The sequence below is a fragment of the Gossypium raimondii genome, chromosome 3 (assembly GCF_025698545.1).
Source record: "Gossypium raimondii isolate GPD5lz chromosome 3, ASM2569854v1, whole genome shotgun sequence".
Taxonomy (NCBI): Eukaryota; Viridiplantae; Streptophyta; class Magnoliopsida; order Malvales; family Malvaceae; genus Gossypium; species Gossypium raimondii.
In genome coordinates, this window is record NC_068567.1 from 62,648,852 (window position 1) to 62,670,691 (window position 21,840).

At 32.4% G+C, this 21,840-nt stretch overlaps 2 protein-coding genes across 2 annotated transcripts; one reads left to right on the forward strand and one right to left on the reverse strand.

Annotated features, from left to right (window-relative positions):
* Positions 1-7,760: 7,760 nt before the first annotated feature.
* On the reverse strand, positions 7,761-9,749 carry LOC105795494 (protein JINGUBANG). The gene has a single exon (XM_012625138.2). The coding sequence runs from the start codon at positions 9,602-9,604 to the stop codon at positions 8,258-8,260; it is 1,347 nt and encodes a 448-aa protein (XP_012480592.1). The 5' UTR covers positions 9,605-9,749; the 3' UTR covers positions 7,761-8,257.
* Positions 9,750-18,123: 8,374 nt separating this feature from the next.
* Positions 18,124-21,066, forward strand: LOC105795497 (uncharacterized). The gene is made up of 7 exons (XM_012625140.2): positions 18,124-18,306; positions 18,410-18,575; positions 18,689-18,747; positions 19,519-19,637; positions 19,839-20,076; positions 20,163-20,286; positions 20,766-21,066. The coding sequence occupies exons 1-7, from the start codon at positions 18,247-18,249 to the stop codon at positions 20,843-20,845; spliced, it is 846 nt and encodes a 281-aa protein (XP_012480594.1). The 5' UTR covers positions 18,124-18,246; the 3' UTR covers positions 20,846-21,066.
* Positions 21,067-21,840: the final 774 nt, after the last annotated feature.

Here is a 21,840-nt window from a genome sequence, read left to right on the forward strand (position 1 = left end):
ATTTGGTACTCAAATTTGTTAAATGATATACTGATTACCTCAAAATATCACGACATTAGAGGAAATTCATGTTTAAAAATTATTCAATTAATTAATATTGAATAAGAAAACAAGGGTTTTAAAATGCAAAATAAAAGACATTCATTATTTAAAATTAATAAAATGAAATAAATAAACTAAACTAAACTAAACTAAACTAAAGAAATACCTTTCAATTTGTCATATGTCGATTATACATTGATTATTTTTGCTACTCATAAAAATTAACACTATCAATATATTGGAGTAATTTGTACCAAATTAGGAAAAAAATTAAATTCAGGTATCAAATTGAACAAAAAAAGATTAAGTACTAAATTAAAAAGAAATATCAAATCTAGGTACCAGATTAGAAAGAAATGTAAAGTTTAGGTACAAAAGTTATATGATAATATTAATTTGTGAATTGGCTACAATTTCTTGATGATTCCTTTTGTGCTAATAGAAGATTAAGGGTCTGTTTGATTGACGGAATTGATTTTCCGGAAAATCATTTCCAACTTTTCCAGCGTTTGATTGGCGGAAAACATTTTCCATTTGGAAAATGAACTCCAAAACAAGGGAAAATGGGTTACATTTTAGGGAAAATGTCTTACTCTTTCAATTTTCGTAAGACATTTTCCGTGCTCTCCTCTCTATTGCCTCCTTCATTTCTTCCTTCATTTCTGGTAGAAAACTGCTTCTGTTTATCGATTTTCCAGTAAATTTTTTTTAATTATTCAATACTTGTTTTTTTAACACAATTACAAATAATTTATTTGATATTAGTTTTTTTTCAATTTATAACGATTAATATTGTAGCTTAATAATTGAGTATTATCATTGCAATATATGTAAAAATAATTTAAAATATAAAAATTTATTAATATATATTAATATATGTAAAAATAACTTTTCCGAAAAATATTTTCAAAAAATCTGCCAAGCAGCAGAAAATATTTTATACAGATTCAATCAAACACCAGAAAATATTTTCCAGTAAATCATTTTACAGAAAAGTAAAACATTTTCCAGAAATCATTTTACGGAAAATATTTTACTGGCAATCAAACAGACCCTAAGTTGAAAAGCATTGACAGTTAGGGTGGAAGCGGCATTAGGTTATCCCTCTGCCACTTGCTGACCCTAGCTTCATAATCAATGTTAATAGTAGTGAAGATAGAAGAATCAGACATCATTGTGGTGTGTTCTGTTCCTTATTGTCATGGTTTGTTTTGGAACAAAAGAGAAAAATATCTGGAATATTCGAATAACTGGTAAAGATTAGTGAAGTAATTGTCTATATCGCGGCTATTGCAGTCTTGTACTTGCAACAATGGAGGAAGTGGACCTTGAAATTTGATGCCTTTTTTTCTTGCTTCAGCTTTCCTTATTTGATGCTTAGTCCATCATAGTTTCTCTAACATTTGAAACACGATATATATAACATGGTCAAAGTACCATGAAAACTTTTATGCTAAGAATCGAATTATATTTTACACTTATTAAAAGAATAAATAAATTATTTTCTATAAAGAGTAAACTATTTTTTGTTAAAATTTTTATTTATTTTTACCGTTAAAAATTGATCATATGACAAATCACGTATTATTGCCTAATTATTTTATTAATTATACTAGTTTTTAACTGCACATATAGAAAAAATTTATAATAGATATAATTAATTTAATTATAAGAATTAATTTAATAAAAAGGAGAAAGTAAGTTTAAGAAAATAATAAATAAATGATCCTTATCTTTAGATAGCGGTTTTTGAAACATGTTACTTATGCAGCGGTTTTGTAAAGTAAGGAAAATGTAACTTAAACCGAGTTGAAGGTCTCATTGTCGTGTTTGGAAAGACAAAATATAATAAAAAATGATCCTTGTAACTTATCTCAGAGCACAATGATACAATCATTACTACAAAGAACGTGTGCCGCCGCTGACAACCGACCGGAAAACCACCCATCAACTTCCATATATATACCCCTTAGTGACAGTTAGCCACTTCACATCCCAAATTATCAGAAAAGAAAATCTTCCAATTGCTTGCCCCTTTTGTTGTCTGATTTTGAGTTAGCTATGTCTGCGCTTGTGGATATATGGAGCGATGAGTTTGTTAAGCTGCGAGAGAAGGGTCAAACCCTTTTCTCTACTGGATCAACCCCTACTACTGCTGAGTCTGGTCAAGTGGTTCGATCACTAAAGAAGAGTTCAACTGAGTCAGCTGGAGCTTTTGTTGGCAGAGTGACGCAAGTCAAGTCTCCTGTTGTGCTGTGCTCCGAGGGCTCCATTTCCATGCTTGTTGAATTCTTTAGCCCTTGAAATAAGTGTGTAACATGATCGGATTTTTGTTCTTTATGTCCGATTTTCTGTTTATGGATTTCAAGTATCCATTCCTTGTTGTAAAATATATGACGTATTAAAATCTACGGTACTTTTGATTGAAACCAAGGACTTAGTTGATTGTGTGATTCCGACTATGACATGGACATTTAATTAACATAATTTCTTTGCACTTGCTGATATGTTCTTACAAATTTTGAAGCTCACTAAACATAATTAACCAAAGCAGGGCCAGACAATGGGCTGTTGTGAACTGCACAAGCTAGGCAGCCATATTTGGTATTTTCTTAGTGATGATTTGGGAACTTTTTCTTGCATTTAAACACTTAATATATATATAATATATATATATATGCTTGGTTTATAATGCAAGGAAAAGTAGGCAGCGGTTTTGAAGTCATTGTAAAGACCCCAGGAAATGAAGATAACCTTAACCGACCTGAACGTCTGCTTGTCTCTTATCTCAAAGCTCATACACACAAACAACGTGTGCCGCCGGAAAACCCACCCGTTAACTTCCATATATATACCCCTTCACATCCCAAAATATCAGAAAAATTTAAAATCCTTCAATTGCTTTACCTTTCTTTTTATTGTCTGCTTTTGAGTTAGCTATGTCTGCGCTTGTGGATATATGGAGCGATGAGCTTGTCAAACCCTTTTCTCTACTGGTTCAACCTCTACTGCTGCTGAGTCTGAAAAGAAGAGCTCAACTGAGTTAGCTCGAGCTTTTGTTAACAGAGTTACGCGAGTCAAAATCAAATCTCCTGTAGTGCTGTGCTCTGAGGATTCTATTTCCATGCTGGTTGAATGCTTCGGCCCTTGATTAAAAGAAAAAGAAGAAGAAGAAATAACAGTGTAGCATGATTACCAATGTTTGTGTAAATTATATAATGTAAGAAAAAGTTTCAATTTTGATATAGCATTTTGTGTGGGATGATGCCTTATGGTCCGAAGTCCGAACAGGGGATGTGACATCCCTATGCTGTAGTTTCAATTCAAGATGCTGCCTTTGCACTTGAATAAAAAGTTGCTAACATTCATATTATTGTTATGGTTAATTAAATAGTTCAAGTTTCTTACCACTACGGAATCATGTAGTTTCAGCTCTGAGATTTGGCAAAAACCTACTAAAATAAACTCGGTTTTGGGTAGAAGAATCTATGACTTTAGAATCCATTTTTGTTACCTATTTCTTATTGATTACTACATAAATATTAGCACTTAATATGCAAGGTTGCATTTTTATGAAATCTATGAACTACAAGCCCCAAGGAGTAATTGGGTTGATTGTATATTTTTACAGTTTGGTATTAAATTTATTTTTATTTATGAATTAAGATACGGGTGACATCAATCGTCGTTTCTTTAAAATTAAAAATTTAAATTGTCCGTTTAAAACTTTATATTGAAACTCGCACTAAAAACTTTTATCTTCCACAATCTCAAAAAGAGAGAGGGGGAGGGAACATAGTTCAATGCGAAGCATTAAGTTTATCCATATCTTAAAGCACACAGATAAGTTAATACAGTGAATATATATATATATTCCACTGAAGAAGGTGTGCGCCGTGGGCTAACAATAAAAAAATCCATATATTTTTTGGATTCCTATAAAATCCAACCAAAGGAAGCCTAAATATCTGAAGAGCACTTTCAAACAAGATTATTAACCATGTCTGGTGTTGTGGATAAGTGGCGGAGGGAGCTCACGAAGCTACGCGAAAAGGGTCAATCCATTTTTTGTACTGGTTCGAGCCCTGCCAGTGTGGAGTCCGACCAGGTGGTTCAGTCACAAGAAAGAAGCTCAAATGGGTTGATACAAGGTTTTGTTACCCAAGTCATGCCTGGTAAATCAGCCATGGTGCCATGCTCTGAGGGCTCTATTTCCATGCTTGTCGATTGCTTTTGCCCTTAGTTTCCTTTATTCCACTGTGGGTGTTTATGTGAGTTGTGTCGCAATACAGTTTTCTTATGGACCTGATTGTAATTATTTTCAAATTCATAATTTATGTAATCCTTTGCTTTACATTTTTAAATATTATAAATCAGATTGTATTTTATCTTCTCTATTAAAAATTTAAACATATTAATCCATATATGTTAGATTAAAGAACAAAATAATCTTTTTATTAAAATTTCATTCATTTCTACTAGAGCAAACATATCGCGACTCTCAAAAATATAAAAAATTTATAATTTTAAATTAACATAGGATAAAATTACACTTTAACTCTTCTAAAAATAAAAATTTTATTTAATCCCTTCAAAATAATAAAATTATAAATTAATACACCATAAAATTTATAGTTTGACATCTTAAAAATTTTATTTAATCCTTGTATTTTTACTATTAAAAATTGATCCTTGTACAATAAATTCACGAGAAATTGTGTGATGTTCCGTCAACTACACCAATTTTTAATAATAAAATTGGATGAAATGTGTTTGATCTTATCTAATAGTGCTTCATGAAACATTTAGAAGAAAATCTCAAATCTACGAAGCCAATGGAAAACTAAAATCTAGGGACCAATGGAATACAAGTCCACAGAGAACCACATGCTCATTGGCCTGCTGGTGTTCCATCGGAACTTTCCAACCTTGAGAACTATTTTGTTGCTTAGCTCCCAGGCCACGTGAAGTAGCCGAAGATATTTTTAACTTTTCTACAGAAACAAAAGAACAGTTCCCTTCTATCAATAAACAAAAGGGTTAATTAAAATTTGGTACCTAAATTTGATTTTAATATTCAATTTGATACTTAAGTTTTTCTTTTGTTTCAATTTGATACGTGAATTTGGTTTTAATATTCAATTTAACACCTGTGTTTCTTCAATTTGGTACTACTCGAATTTGACTTCAATATTCAATTTGATTTTTGAGTGTTTGTGTTTTTATCCCAATTAAGTACCTAAAAAGACGGAAATAATAATGGAGCTATGCAAACCTTTAAAATTTTTACTTAGACCTACCAAAATTTTTAAATTTTGTCATTAAGTCCTCAATTTTTTTGAAATTTTTATTTAACCCCCCACCCCTCAAAAAGGAAATTAATCCCAAGATTGGTATTGTACCTACACATACATTCACTAGAGCAAACAACATGATATCATTTAGTCTTGATATCAAATTGAACACACCAATATCAAATTAGGACAGAAAAACTTCAAGTACAAATCAAACATCAAAGTGAAATTCATGTACTAAATTATATATTAACCCTAAAGAAAAGATACCACCATTGAGGAATATGCAAAACTATATCCTTTTCTCCCAATTTAACGGTATCTAGGGGCCAACCACACACAGATTTTTCTTTTTCTTTTTCTTTTAATTTTTGCTGCGGAAGAGTCAAATTTGACAGCCTTAACGTCACTCATAGATACTAAACTGGTTTCTTCGAAACCACAACTCTATTATATAAACACCTTCGTGCAGAGCGCAAAAGCATGAGAACACAACACATTCAAAAGAAAAAAGGGTTTTATTTAGCTTCAAGTTTTAGTAAGTAAGAAAAAAAAACATGTCGGCAATAGTAGGGGTGTGGATGGATGAAATTGAAAAGCTCAAAGAGAGAGTTCAAGCTAAAAGGTGGTTCATGTTGAAGGCTAAAAAGGATGAGCAGCTTGTTAAGGAAAGACATGTTGAAGAAGAAAAAGAAGCTGGTAAAGAAACTATAATGTCGGAAGCTACACTTTGTATGCTTATGGACAGGTTTGTACCGTGTTGATTGAAGAGAACAGAAAAGAAAACATATGAGAAGAAGCTCCAGTGTGTACTATATTTGATGGAGCTTTGAATGTTGTATGTAAAAGAACAAGGTTTGTTTATAGTTATGGCCTTGTGTAATATTTATTGTTTTTTTCATGTGGAGATATGGCTCATTGTTAAGTTAAATGAGTTTTGCTTTTGAATGTATGTTGATTTGAATTGAATATACATTTTTTTAATCATCACAAATGTTTTCTAAATTGGTAAACGATTGGCATCGTGAAATGTGTTCCGTGAGGGAAAATTAAACCCCTGACCATATGATTAAGGGATGATTTGAGTAATTATCGTATCACACGTCATAGTTGCTTTGAACGTGGTTTGTTCCTTCTTTAAAAGTTATTTATTAAGGTGTGTTATTATTTGGGTTGGTTGAAGCACTTGGGCCAGCATAATTTTAAACTTGAAATAATCTAAACTTGAATTCACCCAAAGTTGAAATAAATTAAACCCAAATTTGACTCGACCGGATGCAAAAATTTCAAGATAACATGGGATTGAAAAAAGAAGTAGATAATTTGTCCTATGAAACCCTTAATCAACTTGTGGTTAAAAACACCAATTTGAAAAAAAACGAGAGTTGAACCACTAAGAAAAAAACAAAATTAAGAGAAAGATCGTGGATCCATAAATAAATAACCCAATTCCAGTTTTTCATTTGAAAATAGAATAATGCACTGCGTCGTGGTAATTAATCATATGGTTGAGTAGCCAGTCGAGGTCCATCCATGGTTTTAATGTGGATTAAAAGCTCGGAAAATAATATGCCTATGGTGTGATACATATGCATATGTTATTAGCTATGGTTTGATGTGGATTTAAAGTTTGGAAAATTATATGATTTTACGCAACATTAAAGCATATTTTTAGCTAGGACACATCATAATATTAATAGAATTAAATATTAACAGTTACACATGATAAAAGGATTGGTTAGAAAATTATTTGAGATGAAATTAAGTTATATATATATTTTTGTGAGAGTTAAAATGTAATTTTATCATCGAGATCTCAATTTTTATATGCGAGGTCTTCCTTTATTTCAAAGTGTCTCATGTTGTTTTGTGATTGAGACATGGATAAATAACTAGCTTGTTATAAAATTGGTTTAGGTAGGATGGCGCTATAATGTATATTAAGACTTCTCAAATTTAATTATAAGAGTGTGCTTGATGTGGACAGATTGCAAGGATCTGTTAGACAAAATGTCTGCTCGTCAATCGGTAAGGTACCTCAGAAAAAAGAATCACCATTGAAAGTTCTAATTAAAGACTAATAGTTCTATGGGTAGAGATAGGTAGAATGAAGCCGTTAGTCAGGCAGGAATGTTTGAGTGCTTTTGGATTATTTGAGCTTTCTAGTCGAGGTCGAGGTCTTCTTTTATCTCGAAGTGTCGCGTGTTGTTTTGTGATTAAGACATTGATAAATAAGTTTGTTAAACGAAATGTATGTTTGTCAATGGAAAAACTAAGTCTATAAGGTATCTTAGAACGAAGAATCAGCATTAAGTGAAATAATGTCACGTGATTATAGATAGTATATTAAGCATGAGATCATGCAATCGTATACTTGGGATGGAGTTGGAACTAAGACAACAAACATATGTCTTCACCTTAGTATTTTACAAAGTAAAAACAGCTTTAATTAAATTAAAAAATTACAGAAATGAAACAGTAAATATGTTCACACACCAATGGAACCCCCTTGGTCCCGGTTACATTAAAATTCCCAAAAAAAGAGCAGAAAAAAGTCAACTTGCTCAATAAATTTTGTCAACCTTGAGTTACAAGTTACATTTCATGTTTCAAAAAAGACATTTCATGGAGGCTAACCATGTGCCTTTTTTAATACAACATTAAATTACAAAAATTAAACAATGGAACAAACTTCGAAATTTTAACTTTTCACTGACCTGGCACTCTGACATGTGGTTAAAAAACTCCATTTTTACACGTGGCACCGACCACACCTACCAAATAGTTGCCTTCACCGTTAAGGGATTGGACCACCAAACAACGACGCGCCTACCGCGCTTCCGTGTCTGCGCGTGCTAATCTTCCTTCGCTTTTTCTCTGACCTTTTTGACTTTGACATTGGAAAAAAGAATGTAGGGGAATCAACTCACTTGCTTAATCTCTTTCATATCTGGCGCGTTTTCAGACACGCGCCACACCTTGACGGATTTATCGAGGCTACCACTGTAAACGATCCATTTCCGGTCGGTTTTCCTCGACGTCCGATCATCTTCCTCGACGGCTAAGCATTTGACTGGACCGGTATGACCGGTTAAGACCGAGAGACACTTATGGATACCACCTTTTTCTCGTCTCCATACACATATGCTCCCATCGGCTGACCCGCTGAAAACCAAATTCCCCGCTGTGGCTAAGCAGAGGACCGCCATTTTATGTCCCCGTAAAATCCCACCATGGGAAAGATGCTTGTCGCGTTCCCAGAAGTTAACGAGCCCGTCCGACGACCCACAGTACAACACCGCCGATTCTCGGCTCACGGCCAATGATGTAACCGCGTTTTCTTGTTTTAACAACACTTGGACCAGGAAATGCTTAGTTCCTTTCCCTTGTAATTCCCTTTTCCATACCTTGACCGTACCGTCAGCTGATCCCGTAAACACCAAGCTATCAAATCCGGCCACCACGGAATTAATGGCATCGTCATGAGCGTCGATGGATTCCAAGCATTTCGAATCGGCTAATCGCCAAACTTTCAGGGTTTTATCCCAAGACCCTGAATATAACAACCCGACCTCTTCGTTTACACTCATGCAAGAAACGGCATCGAAGTGTTTGATCCGAAGAACATTTCGGTTCCTCCGAACTTCAACATAGTTCTTCGGTTTAACAGAGCTTTTTATTATATCTTTGAACGTCGGCAAACTGCCTAATCTTTTGTGTACGCTAGGACTCGTCGTCGATGAGACTTTCCACACACGGATTTTACCGTCTTGGTGACCGGTGAATACCTTACCACCCAATACAATAATGGCTTTAACCAATCCACTTTTAGTTTTAAAACCTGAAAATTCCTTCAAATCTTTCCACACACGGATGTTCTTGCTATCGGAACCCGTATAAACCAAATCCCCAGCCGCAGCCAACGAGTAAATATGACCTTCTTCTCTTACAATGGAAGCAATAAGCCCATCTTGGCCATAATCAGCTTGGAGCATAGATGGGTTAATAACCCATGGTGATTTGACATAAGGAGAAGCTTGTATCCACGGTGACATGATATACGGCGAACCCTCACCGCTCGTCGTCGTACTGTTGGAACACCTCGGGCTCGCCATTGATGCGCTGCTTTTACGATTGGGGACTTCGTCGTCTTCGGCACCGGTAGGAAACAAAGAAGGTTCAGATTTGAAGAGAGTTCCTAGTTTTGGTCGGCTATGGAGGTTATTGCTTTGCTCCATAACCATCGTACCACCCTTATCGTTTCCCATTAACAATGAGCACCAAAACTGTATAAAGATATAGACTTTTCTGTACTAATGTGAAGAGAGAAAAAAATGTGGATGGCTTTTTGAGAAAATGAAGAGGTAATTTGAGATGGAAAATTTTGGAGCGTTACTATCTGATTTTTTGTTTGCGAGGAAAAGACTAAACGAGGGTGTTGGATATAAGGGGTATATATGGAGGGAGGGAGGGAGGGAGGGAGGGATGAATAGTGGTGGGTGATGTGAGGCTCTGGGTTTTTGACACGTGTTTATGAGACGTAATCATTACGAATGGGTACCGGTAACTAGGAAACTTATAATAAAGTTTGATTATGAATATTTCTCTTATGTTGAAATATTTTTGTAATACAAACATTAAAATAATTCATTTATTAATGAACGGATTAATTTAATTAGAGCTAGAATAATATATTAAATATTTTTTATCGAAATCAAGATATTTATTATTGATAATAATGATCTTTATTGTGATTATTCTCGGAATAGATAAATGGAAGATGGATTCATAGTAAACATTTGATGAAGATGTTAATTGTGAACATAGGTAAGATAAAAACGATGGTATGAGACAAAAAGTTTGACCGTATGTTCCATAATTAGGAAGATATTGACCAATGCAACAACATGCTATATATATAATAGGGTTGTGATTTGTGAACCTTCGTTACCGTAAAAAGAAAGAAGTGTTCTCGTTTTGGCTTTGAACTTTTCTTGCTACCTACTTCAATTAATATTTGGTTGAAATCATCGTTTTATTCATAATAAAAGTCTTTACAAACGTGCAAGTGTGAAATTATTATATTTTCGATGGGAAATATTGAAAATTCACTTTTCGGTTAAATTATTAATAAATTTACATTTTAATTATTCAATTTAAAAAGTTACAAAATGGTTACTTGAAGTTTAGTAGCTGAACATAAAAATAAAAATAAAAATAAACAAAATTTAATAGCCTAGTGACTTAAATAACGATAAAATATTAAAATATATTAACAATTTGGAAAAAGAATGCATGACAAAGTTGGTGATCTTGTTTGTACTTAGAAAAGAACCCAAAATTTAAAACATAATTGTTTTTAATGACTAATCTAGAAAAACAATTAAAGATAATAAAATTGAAAGAAAACCCAGGAATTTTTACTTGAATTTAGTTTAGATTTCAAAATCTCAAAGCTTCAATATTGCTAAATCATGAAATTTGAATAAAAGCATTGGGAAGTACTTCAAAATGAAGCAAATTAGGAATATTCATCATATTAGTTGAATATAAAGAAAATAATTAATGGTAGGCAAATATTTTCTTTCGGCCACCTTTTAAGTTTGGTTATTCTAGTGTCACATGGCTAACTTTATTCTTGAGCAATCTTTTATACTATTAAAATCTTGTATTAAAGCTTAAGCTAGCATTACAAGAAATGAGAGAAAGAAGAATAGTTGTATTCTTATTCTAAAGTTTTTGGACTGTATTATAATTTAAGTAACATTTATTCATTGGTTCAACAATTAACCCTTATTTATAGATAGCTAGATGGCTACATGGAATCAACCCTAAATTTTATACTCTAATTTTGGTCGAATGGGGTCTAGAAAGTCAATTTCATAATTAATGAACACACTAAGCACCTAAATATTATTACATATTCAAATATCATAAAACTACCATCAACTTTTATCCCTTTTATAAAAAAAAAATTCCTTATATGTTAGATTAAAGAGTAAATTAGTTCTTTCTGTTAAAAGTTTCATCCATTTCTGTTGTTAAAACCGGCGTGGCTAATGAAATAATCAAACAATTACATATGGCGTGTCACGTGTACCTTATGCTGATGTACAATGATCAGTTTTTAATAGTAAAATTTGAGGGAATTTTTAACAGAAGGACCAATTTACTATTTAGTCTAACATACAGGGACTAATTTGTTCATTTTTTTAGTAGAAGGCGCAAAATACAATCTGACTTCTAATAAGAGTTTTACCTCAATTATTATGTACATATATATAATAAAAGTTTGTGTCTGATGTGTTGAAAATACATAAATTCATATGTAATCAATATGAACCGTATTAAAAATAGGTTAGTATTTGGTACACTAGTAGTGCACTTTTTTTATTCCACAAACAACCTTAAAAAAATGACCATGTACGTGTGTGTGTTTTTTAATATTTTACTATATCCTAATAGAATACTTATCAACCTCGACCTTACTTTTAGAGTCTAAAAATTTCATTGACAATGTTTCAAATATTTTTCCCTTGAAATATATCATTAATAAAGTAACAAATAATTTTAAAAGTGTTATACAATTTATCAACAGAAATGAAGAGATGGGAAGAGAAAATGGAAAGGTGGGAATAGGGTGAAGAAGCAGAGAGATCGGAATGATTCCCTCCTAGGTCCTTTTGTACCCTCCCCCTCGATGGGGTCTTTTTTTTGGTAAAAAAAATTACTTTTATCGGGTTGGGTTCCGGATCGAATTATTATATAATAAATATTTTTATATTTTTTATAATATATTATTATAATTTTTTCAACAAGTATCATTTTGTAATTCACTATCAATGTATGGATCATATTACATATATTTTGTACATTAAATATAGAAATTGTGATCCAATTAAAAACATCATTTTCAAATTAATTTCACATGAAATAAAATAAAATGAAGAAAAACGTCGTGGCAGTTGAGTTTGGTGAACCGAAAAGACAAGGTTTTGGTTGTCGAAATTAAAGTCCATTGCCCCAAAAAACCCAAACCCCTATTGGAATTTCACATACAAAATCGTTTTGGAGCAGCTAAAATATTTGTCAACGGTTTTTGAATTGCTGCCACCTGCATGGTTGGTAGATAATAATTACGACCTTCATGAACGGCGCTAGCCGCCACGAAACAGGAACATGTTGGATTGGGTATGTTTCTTCTCACCACGTTATCCCCCTTCAAAACATATACTTGTACAGGATACAAGGTTGCTATATTGGGTCTACAATTTCTACACTTCATCTATTAATTTGGACCAACGTTTTCTTAATGCCTTGAAATCAACCAAGCTCTAAAATATCCTCTTTTTTTTTATAATTTTTAAAATTTTCATAATTCCTTTAAATTATTTTAATAACGATTATATTAAAATGATTGCTTTGAGCATTATACAAAAGTGATGATTACGTAATTAAGTTTTAAACTAAGTTCTGAGGTTAATAAATAATTATATTATTAATCGATGGGTACGACGTCGTTGTGAATTAATCAGATGATATGTGAAAAGTATATATATATACATCATTCTTTGCCCTTATCTTCTAATTATTGAATGTAAACCAAAAGGCAAAAGGAAAATACTTTGCCAACAATATATATTATTCAAGAATATAAAAAGGTATTTCATAATAAAAAAAATTGTAATGTAGCTGGTCAGCATAACCTATCATACATTATTAATTTAAAGGTGTTGATTGAGTAACGGTTCACATGGTGGTGTATGGAGAGTTGTAAAGGTTAGAGAAGAATATTTTATATGCAAGTGTGATTTTCTTAATCTAGGATCTTAACACGTGTACAATGTATGTGAGCATCGCGGTGAGATCCACGTATGAGCCATGCAAGAAAGAGCGTAACATCTATTTTTGTCAAAGTGCTATGCATTTGTACATTCATGGAGCTTGACTTTGGCATTGCTCTTAGCAAAGTCTTTGGTGTTTGAGGTTATTGTTTGGTGAGATAATTATAACAAATAGTTATATACACTAATCTTATTTTCTGAATAAATAGTAAATTTACAATGATTAATAATTTAGTAATTTAATATGAAGAAAATCGGAGAAGAGATGATGCATATTGATTCAATACGTGTCCATTAAAATGTTTATATTAATCATATTTTAAATGTGTCCTAACCCTACTGTGGGGACTATATAATGTTTTATTCTTCAAGTGAAATCTGTACATAACTTGAATCATGTCGGAACACTTGTCTCCTGTTGCAAGAACTATAAAATGTAAACCCTTTCTTTAATAACAATTAATAAATATTAAATATTTTTTATGTTAGATTTTTTGTTTCCATGTGACAGTGGAAAGTGAAAATTTGAAAATGTATCGTAAACATGGCAAGTGTCATTACAAAAAGCTGCTTTTATTTTACTTTAGATTATAAAAATGTAAGAAATTAAATAATTACTATTACCTCATTGAATCCATGTTTTCAAACAAACATTAATTAATTAAATTAAAACATGAAAGTGCTTAATTAAGTTTACTTTGAGTAAGAGAAAAGTAAACAAGATTAAGACAAGGGTCGATGAACCCTAAAAAGTAATATCAAATTAATTCTTTAGTTTACCAATATTATTTTTAAACAGACATTAAATAATTTTTAATAGATGATAAGATCACATAAGCATGAAGTATTGGTCGGACCAAAATAAAATGAGCAATTATCAAGTAAGAAAATGTAAGATGTTGGCATGTGTCATTCATGAATTCTATATACTATATATAGAATATCACTTTTGGATTTTTTATTTTATTTATACGGAGTTGATGTTCCCGTATGATGAACAAATTAGGTCTAGAAGTTATGTTGGAGGGGATTTTATTGCATAAGCAAGATACGTAGAGAAAACTATTTAGTATGCAGTGTAATGTGTCCAATTATGGTGTTGAATGGTAATAAGAAAAATGGTGGCACGTGGAAGCTAGTTGATACTTGACGATTTGTCTAACTATATTATATATGTGCAAAATTAATTAAAGATGCATGCATGTTGATGGCAAAAAAGTTCACATCAGATGGAGTTGGATCCAACCTGATTTGATAGAGGCGAATTTTCTTATTTTAAAATCGGATATTTATTATAAATATTTTAAAATAATTTTTTATCATATAAATATATTTTTTTATTGTTGTTTTGTCCCGTCCCTATTTTTCTAACCGTTTCGTATTAGGGATGGATTCGAATCTGTGCCCAAGGTGTCATAACTAGCTTTAACCATTCAAATAGTCGAAGACTTTTGAATATTATCATATTTATTCATTCGAGGACCGAAGATTAGATTTATTCTCCCAAGTTTTTAACATAAGATGCTTTATTAATGACTGATTTGATTAGGCTATAAAGCATTTGGATCATCTTGGATATTTTGTCACTTTGGTCCAAGTTATTTCAGATTACATTTTCGAATGGTTTTATGTTGAAATTGGTTCTAATTGTTAAGTTTAAATTATTGACTTTTATAATAAAATTGAATTGAACCAATTGAGAAATTAAATCTTCTTAATTCAATTAAGATTTACAAGTGAAAAGATTTTATGGTAAAACTAACTTTTTATCCAAGTAAATAATGCTTCTATATTAAAACCTTAAAATTTTATGCCTAGAAGAAGTGAATTTTACTTGAACAAAATTAATCTCATACCAACAATGACAACCCTGAAATTCTTTTAAACTGAGCTGACAAATCCAAAAAACTTAACTACCAAACTGACCTTCCTCAAGCCATTGTTTATTTGTGGTTGAAATAGTGATGATGCGTAATCAAGTAGGAATGCATGCGCTTGGATAAAATATTTTCCAAACCTTAAAATGAAACATTCCACAATGGGTTTATGGCTATGGGCGAATGCAAGCCACATGTTGGCAATCATGTTGTTTCGGGATTGATAGCTTAAAATCTAGGAAGATGTGTGTACGTCAATCATTGTAACATTATGCTTTCTTTGAACACTCTAGTACCACCCCAACCCATCATTACCCACTAAACTTTTCGCCCATTGTCACTATTTTCCATTTCATTTTCAAAATAAAAATAATATTGTAAAAGTAGGAATATTGCTTTTAGGGTCTGAATTTAACTTTTTTTTAACACAAGGTGTCTTGCATAGTATGAATACTTACTGAATTTTCCAATTTTCTTAACAATGAAAAATGGTGCAAATTTATTTGGAGGTCAACCCATCACAATTATTTCCTTTTGTCCCGATGGTTTGCTCGTGAGTCTTCCTTTGCTCCCACTTATTTTGGTTATAAAGATTTATTGATACATTGGATCAATGGATTTAAAGATAAAAAGAAGATAATTCTGATTTAGAAGTAAAAAAGAAGGTATTCCCTTTGGGATGTCTATCATCTTTTAATATATAGGGTCGGAACCTAGATCGAATTTCAAGTCGGGTTATTTTTATTATAAGTATATAATAAGATTTAATTCAAGTACTTATCTCCTATTTCTGGTCTCTTAAGCCTCTGTTTTGTATTCCTACTAGATCTTGATTTTCAATTACTTGTAAACTCTTTATGGGTTAGAACTCTTAATTATGTTCAATCTTTTTGAAATTAATCTAGATTCAATTTTCATTCATTATATTTATTTTGGAACTTTAAAAATATTTATTCTTTTTAAAGGAGATATTTCAATTTTAAATACAAATAATTGTCAACTAATTTTAATACATTGCATTTGTATGGAAATACTACTAAATAAAGAAAGCTAGGTAATAAAATACATTTTGCAAATGGACATGTTGTAATAATAATGGTTTCTATGTCCAAAAAAAGGAAATAATGGTTACATGAAAGAGACAAATCAACATCAAACAACACAAAGCTAGCCCTACAATCTTTTTTCCACTCTTTGAAACTCAACTGAAGTGACAGAAAAAAGGTCCCATCCCCAATAATGTCTCAGTGTTGTTGAACCCTTATTATTGTTTCAAAATATTTTTTGTCAAAACCCATTATCAAACACACCTCCATTGATATTTTTATTTAGCAAATGAAAACAAGGGGCCCAACACTCATCCTCCATCACTGATCATTGTCTTTCTTCCATTATATCAGAGGTTGATGAGATCAGCTCTAGAATTTCTAGAACATATAACAAAAAAAAAAGGACAAAATGGAATAATCCAAGTATCTATTAGTGCTGTACACATGGCTATCTTCTGCATGCTAATTGGACCATGTTCATAATATCAAAGATGAACAGTTTACACCAGCCACAGTTAGTGCTGTACACATGGCTTGGTATTCTCTCTGCAGATAACATGATGAGACAGACAAGTTATCCCAAGCTAACATTATCAGTATCAAATCAATAACATTCTCTCTTAAAATGTTTAAAAAAAATGAAGGTGCTGTTATCCATGCATTATCTGGTCTGCTAGCTTTGGATAATTATGAGCAAGTGTAGTGTTTTCTTTTCTTGTATGGTGGTTAATGCTTGGGAAGTGATAAGGGGATTTGACTTTAATCAAAGGGACTATGCATTGTATCTGTTTACGTGTCAACTACCTATTAACACCCATTGGATTAAGCAGGTTGAACAAGATAATAAGGGAAGGTGATATATTGACCAAATCATCAATAATATTGTTATCTTGATCATGAAACATGAATTAAAGAGCGTGGCCCAAGTTGCAGTCTAGCAGATATATTTTTATAGTGAGCTAAGCTTTTAGGGTTTAAGTGGAAACATTGTTCAGTCTGAATGAAATGTTAGTGTGTTGGGTTTTTTCTTGATTTGGTTATCTAATCTTTAGAATGTGGCCTTAATGATTAGGTCATACACCATGATGTATCTAGAACCCTAATCCCTACAAAACTTTGCTAATTTTATCCTATATTTTAATGAGATTAAGAGGAAAAGTAAAGAAAGGGAGACTGGTTCCTTTGATTTCTTTCTAAAGATCAAAAGAACAACTATTAAGATAAATCCTAAAAATAAGTGTTAATTATATGGTTACTTTTTGCTATCTTTTGTATGTGAATTTAGTTTTGTATTTTAATATCGACTTTGTTAGTTCATGTATTTTTTTAATTTCAGTTTTGATCAAATATTAAATTCATTAAGGTATGTTATTTTTAAAATTTTAAGCAGCAGACATATTATTACACGTGTAATGCCACGTCAATTTATTGTTTTATCATATTATTATAAAAAATCAGTTGATGGATCTAATGACATCATTTGTGTCAATATTAAAATTTTAAAATTAAAAAAGTATAAGGACTAAGAGTGATCAAATTGGAGCACATGAGCTAAATATACAACTTTATTAATGACACGAGACCGATAACAAAATTTAACCAAACGAATTTAATTGTATCGTTTGAGGTATAAAGTTGAAATTTAAAAATTTAAAAATTACAGAAATACCAATTGATTCGAAAATAGCAAAGACCAAAGTTGAACGATTTGAAAAGTACATAAACTATAAATGAATAAATTAAAAGCATACATCTTACTATAAGGCAAAATTTGATGTACTATATGTACTATGTAAAGGTAGCTCTCAGCAAGACAGGATAGGGATTAGCCGCCCATAGCATTATTTGCATCTGGGCTAGCATTTGGCCCATTTAATCCCCAAATAAAAGCCCAACTTTGCAAACCTGGGAATATCCCAAATTCAGTGGCCCAAAAAGAACCTCAGCCGCCCATCTATTGGCCCCTTCAGGCCCAAAAAGCTATCTTGTTCTTCAAGCTCAAAAAGGAGCAACTACGACCAGCGGGAAGAGTAGTAGCACAGGCAAAGATCAAATCTTTGCATCAAAAAGAAAAAGAGAGCTTTTTTGAAGGAGCGGAACTTCATAAATCAATACAAAAATCCTCAATTTTCTAAAAGAAATGGAATTCGTTATTGAACAAGGCAAACAACCACACCAAGAATGCTCTACTTTGCTTCTGGTTCGTTCACTTCTATTCCTTTTCCCCCTTTCAATTCCGTCCCTTAGGGTTCCTTTTAATTTTGTTTTTAATAAATTTTTAATTTTGTTTTTTTTTTTTTTAGCCTGCTTTGTCGATTGGGAATGTGGGGCAACTAGCGGTGGATTTATTAGTATCATCAATGAAAGCAGAGAGAATTGGGTACTTAGATGATCCCTTTGTCCTTCCTTGTGTTGGAAATGATGCTTATGGCCCTATTCCTTGTGGTGACCTTGCTCTTCCTCTTGAAGGTGCTCTATTTACTCCCATTTTTCCTTTTTTTTTTTTTTTTCATATTCTTTGTTTTTATGAAGCTTGGACTAAATATATTGGAGCTTGAATACATTGTTTCTTGATCTTGCAGCTTACGAGTCAGCTTTTAGTCGAGTTGCTCTCCTCCAACAGCGGTCACCCGTCGTTAAGGTATTGCTTCAATTATAGCTATATTGATTCAATAACATTTTGTTAGTGCAACTAAGTGCTGGATAATATGCAATAAACACTTTTTGTGTTGGAAGTATAATTTGATGCTTTGGAACTAAGGTGCTTGCTATTCTGACCCACTAATTCCGGATCTCGATGAATGATGATTTTCCGAGTCAGTTTTATTGCGTAAACTGAACTAGATGGATTAGAGGCATTGAATTCAAACTTCGGGTTTCTCCCATTTTGAGAACGTGTTGCATGTAATAGGATTTACTCAGAACATGACTGACTTAATCTAGTGTTTTCTGACAACTTTCGACTTGATCCCAGTTATAGCTTTATACTTGTACACTGCTCTTTGATCTTTTTGTTATGTGACCATTGTTAGAAAGCAGATGTATATACCTAAATAATTAGTCACTCCAACACAAGGAACCCGAATAATAAATATTTCAGAATATAAATAGTTAAGTGCCTGAATTGCTGTCCTATTTTGAATGCTAGAGGTTTTTACTACTTTTAATTGCCTTCAGGAAACATTGAATGACTACTTTTACATGGAGTCCTATGTCATTTCTGATTATCATGAGTGAGGGATTACCATGCCATTTGAAATTCACTAATGAACTAACAGTATCTTTTTACCTTGTTTCGATGTGAGTTTGTTTCCCCAATCATCTTTTTACCTATTTTTCATCATTTTCAATGCTATAGCGATACTTGAATACAGATAGAATTATTTGATATTTGAAATGGCCATCCAAATAGGGACGAATGGTTGAATTTGCCAAAAACTTGGCAAATTTTGCTGCTGCAAGTGGAAAGAAGCATGTTGTTCTGCTTTCCAGCTTGGATTTTGGAAAGTGGCAGAAAATTGACATGTCAAGGTATTTCAATCTGAAATTGTCTACATTTAGTATATTAATATACTATGAGGTTCTTCTATTTCCTGTTTTGGGGCAACCGATCAGTTTACTTGTGTATCTTTGGAAATATAGAACATTGTGTTACTTTTCTGGGAGATCGCCTTGGTAACTGGAAATGCCTGTTGTTCACGAGAAATGCTGATCTTGTGGTTGTTTTTTCAGTGGTCCGCAGATTTATTACCTATCCAGCATAAATCCTGATGGAAGAGATGATAACTGTGAACAACTTGGATGGAAAAGGCTGCAAGAATATAATCCTGCTCAAAGATGTTGGAAGTATCTTAGCATGTTAGCTGAAGGAAATACTATGCTGGAAAGTAATTTACCTTTTGAAGATGAGCTGGAAGATGAAGATTATTACCCTAGTTTGCCATTTGCAGCACTTTTTTCTTGTTTGAAGGTACCCGTATTTTTTAGCTTTGCATTTTTCTGGAGCTATTTGATGAACCTTGTAGTTCTGTGATTTACTTTGTAATTTCTATATAGGCCAAAGGCTTGAAGGTTACGTGTTTACTATGCTACTGTTCGGAAGGGGATAATATACAGGATGCTTTTCATTTGGCTGAGGCAGCATGCAGACTTTTAGGCCTAAATCCTAATGCTTTTCCTGGTAAGGCTCCTTTATATTTAAGATATCAATATTGCTTGCTACAGCTACTCTGTGATGTCTTTTTATACCAATGACGTATATATCTTGAATATTGCACTTAGTTTTACGGTTTTTAATATGGTTGCCTTGAAGATTTAAACTTTAGAAATAAAACATAATTTTATGCATTATTGAAGTTTTGCAGATGCTAATGAACACGTACCCCAACATCGTTTCCTCGGTAGTTTGGGATGAGTTTAATGGTGGAGGAATATGTTATTCTATTGCTAATACTGTATCAATTTTCTTCAAATTTTTATTATTTTTGTGGTGTTTGCTTCATAACTAATGTCCAAACTTGTTTCATAAGAAAGACAAATTTATCTATGAGTTAAAAGAGCTTTTAACTATGACTATATTATTAATTGTCATCCTTTTTTGGTCTGTTAGCAATTTCATTGAGAATTTCAAGGACTTACAATTTTTGTTTTCCATTTCAGGTAATGGAAGTGGTGGTTGGGTCATTCCTTTCTCATGGCACACTGTTTATGGACCGCCACCGGATATGTCTATCTTTTAGGCTTAGATCTGACCATGCTTAGTGAAGTTGACAAAGCTAAATCTGTAATCTATTGTTTGAAACTTGAGATTTTATGTTTTTATTACAAGAAAAGTAGCATGTATTGGCCCTGATGGAAGCAGGCAACAAAAAATGCTCAACTAAATACATTCATTGTAAAATGTTGGAACTTCTTTTTCCATATTTTGAAAACTTGCTCAACTATTTAATTTTGAATTAAACTCGGTGATAGAAACCTTCATTCGTTTCTTGACGGTGAAATAAGATCAAGTGCATGAGCTTATTATTCTAGGTCATAACTAGTCAGTTGGACTCCTTCCCTTGGTCCCTTGCGCATGGTGTCATGATTATATTGGCTCTTAAAGGCCTCGGAGAATTGGGTACAAGTCACTTTCTCATGCACAAATTGGTAATTGACTTTGTTATGTCATTGGCTGATTTGCTTCTGTTGCATATTGCATTATTGCCCAATATGCAATGGAGACTTGAGAGAAAATCATATTATTTGACATAAATCTGCATGAGTTCTACAAGGAACATGCATGATAAAAGTTCACGATGGTAGTAAGGTTTCATTATTGCAGGTCATATGATTGCTTGTAACCTTTTAATGGAGCTGCTGGACCAATACAAACTCATCTCTTGCATGTCGCTACAATGTCATGGATTATACTTGGAATCTTAATCAACTTTTGTCTTGTCCTTACTTGTTGGTTAGTGATGTTCCGTTAAGAAATGCATTTGTTTGGGCTGAGTGGAACTTCTTTTTTGCAGTAATGGGTTATTATAATTTTCCACTAGTAAGTGATTGGGAGAAAAGTTATGGCCCTCATCAACTTGAAAGGCCATGCTTTTTTTACCTTTAGATGAAAAGAAGAACTGGTTTCTTTGGTGGTTTTTACAGGTACAACAAAGGTGAATTTGTGGCCGTCTGATCATCGGATTCCACGGTTTATCAAATTCAGACATCTTGAAGTGAAGCAGCAGTTAGTGTC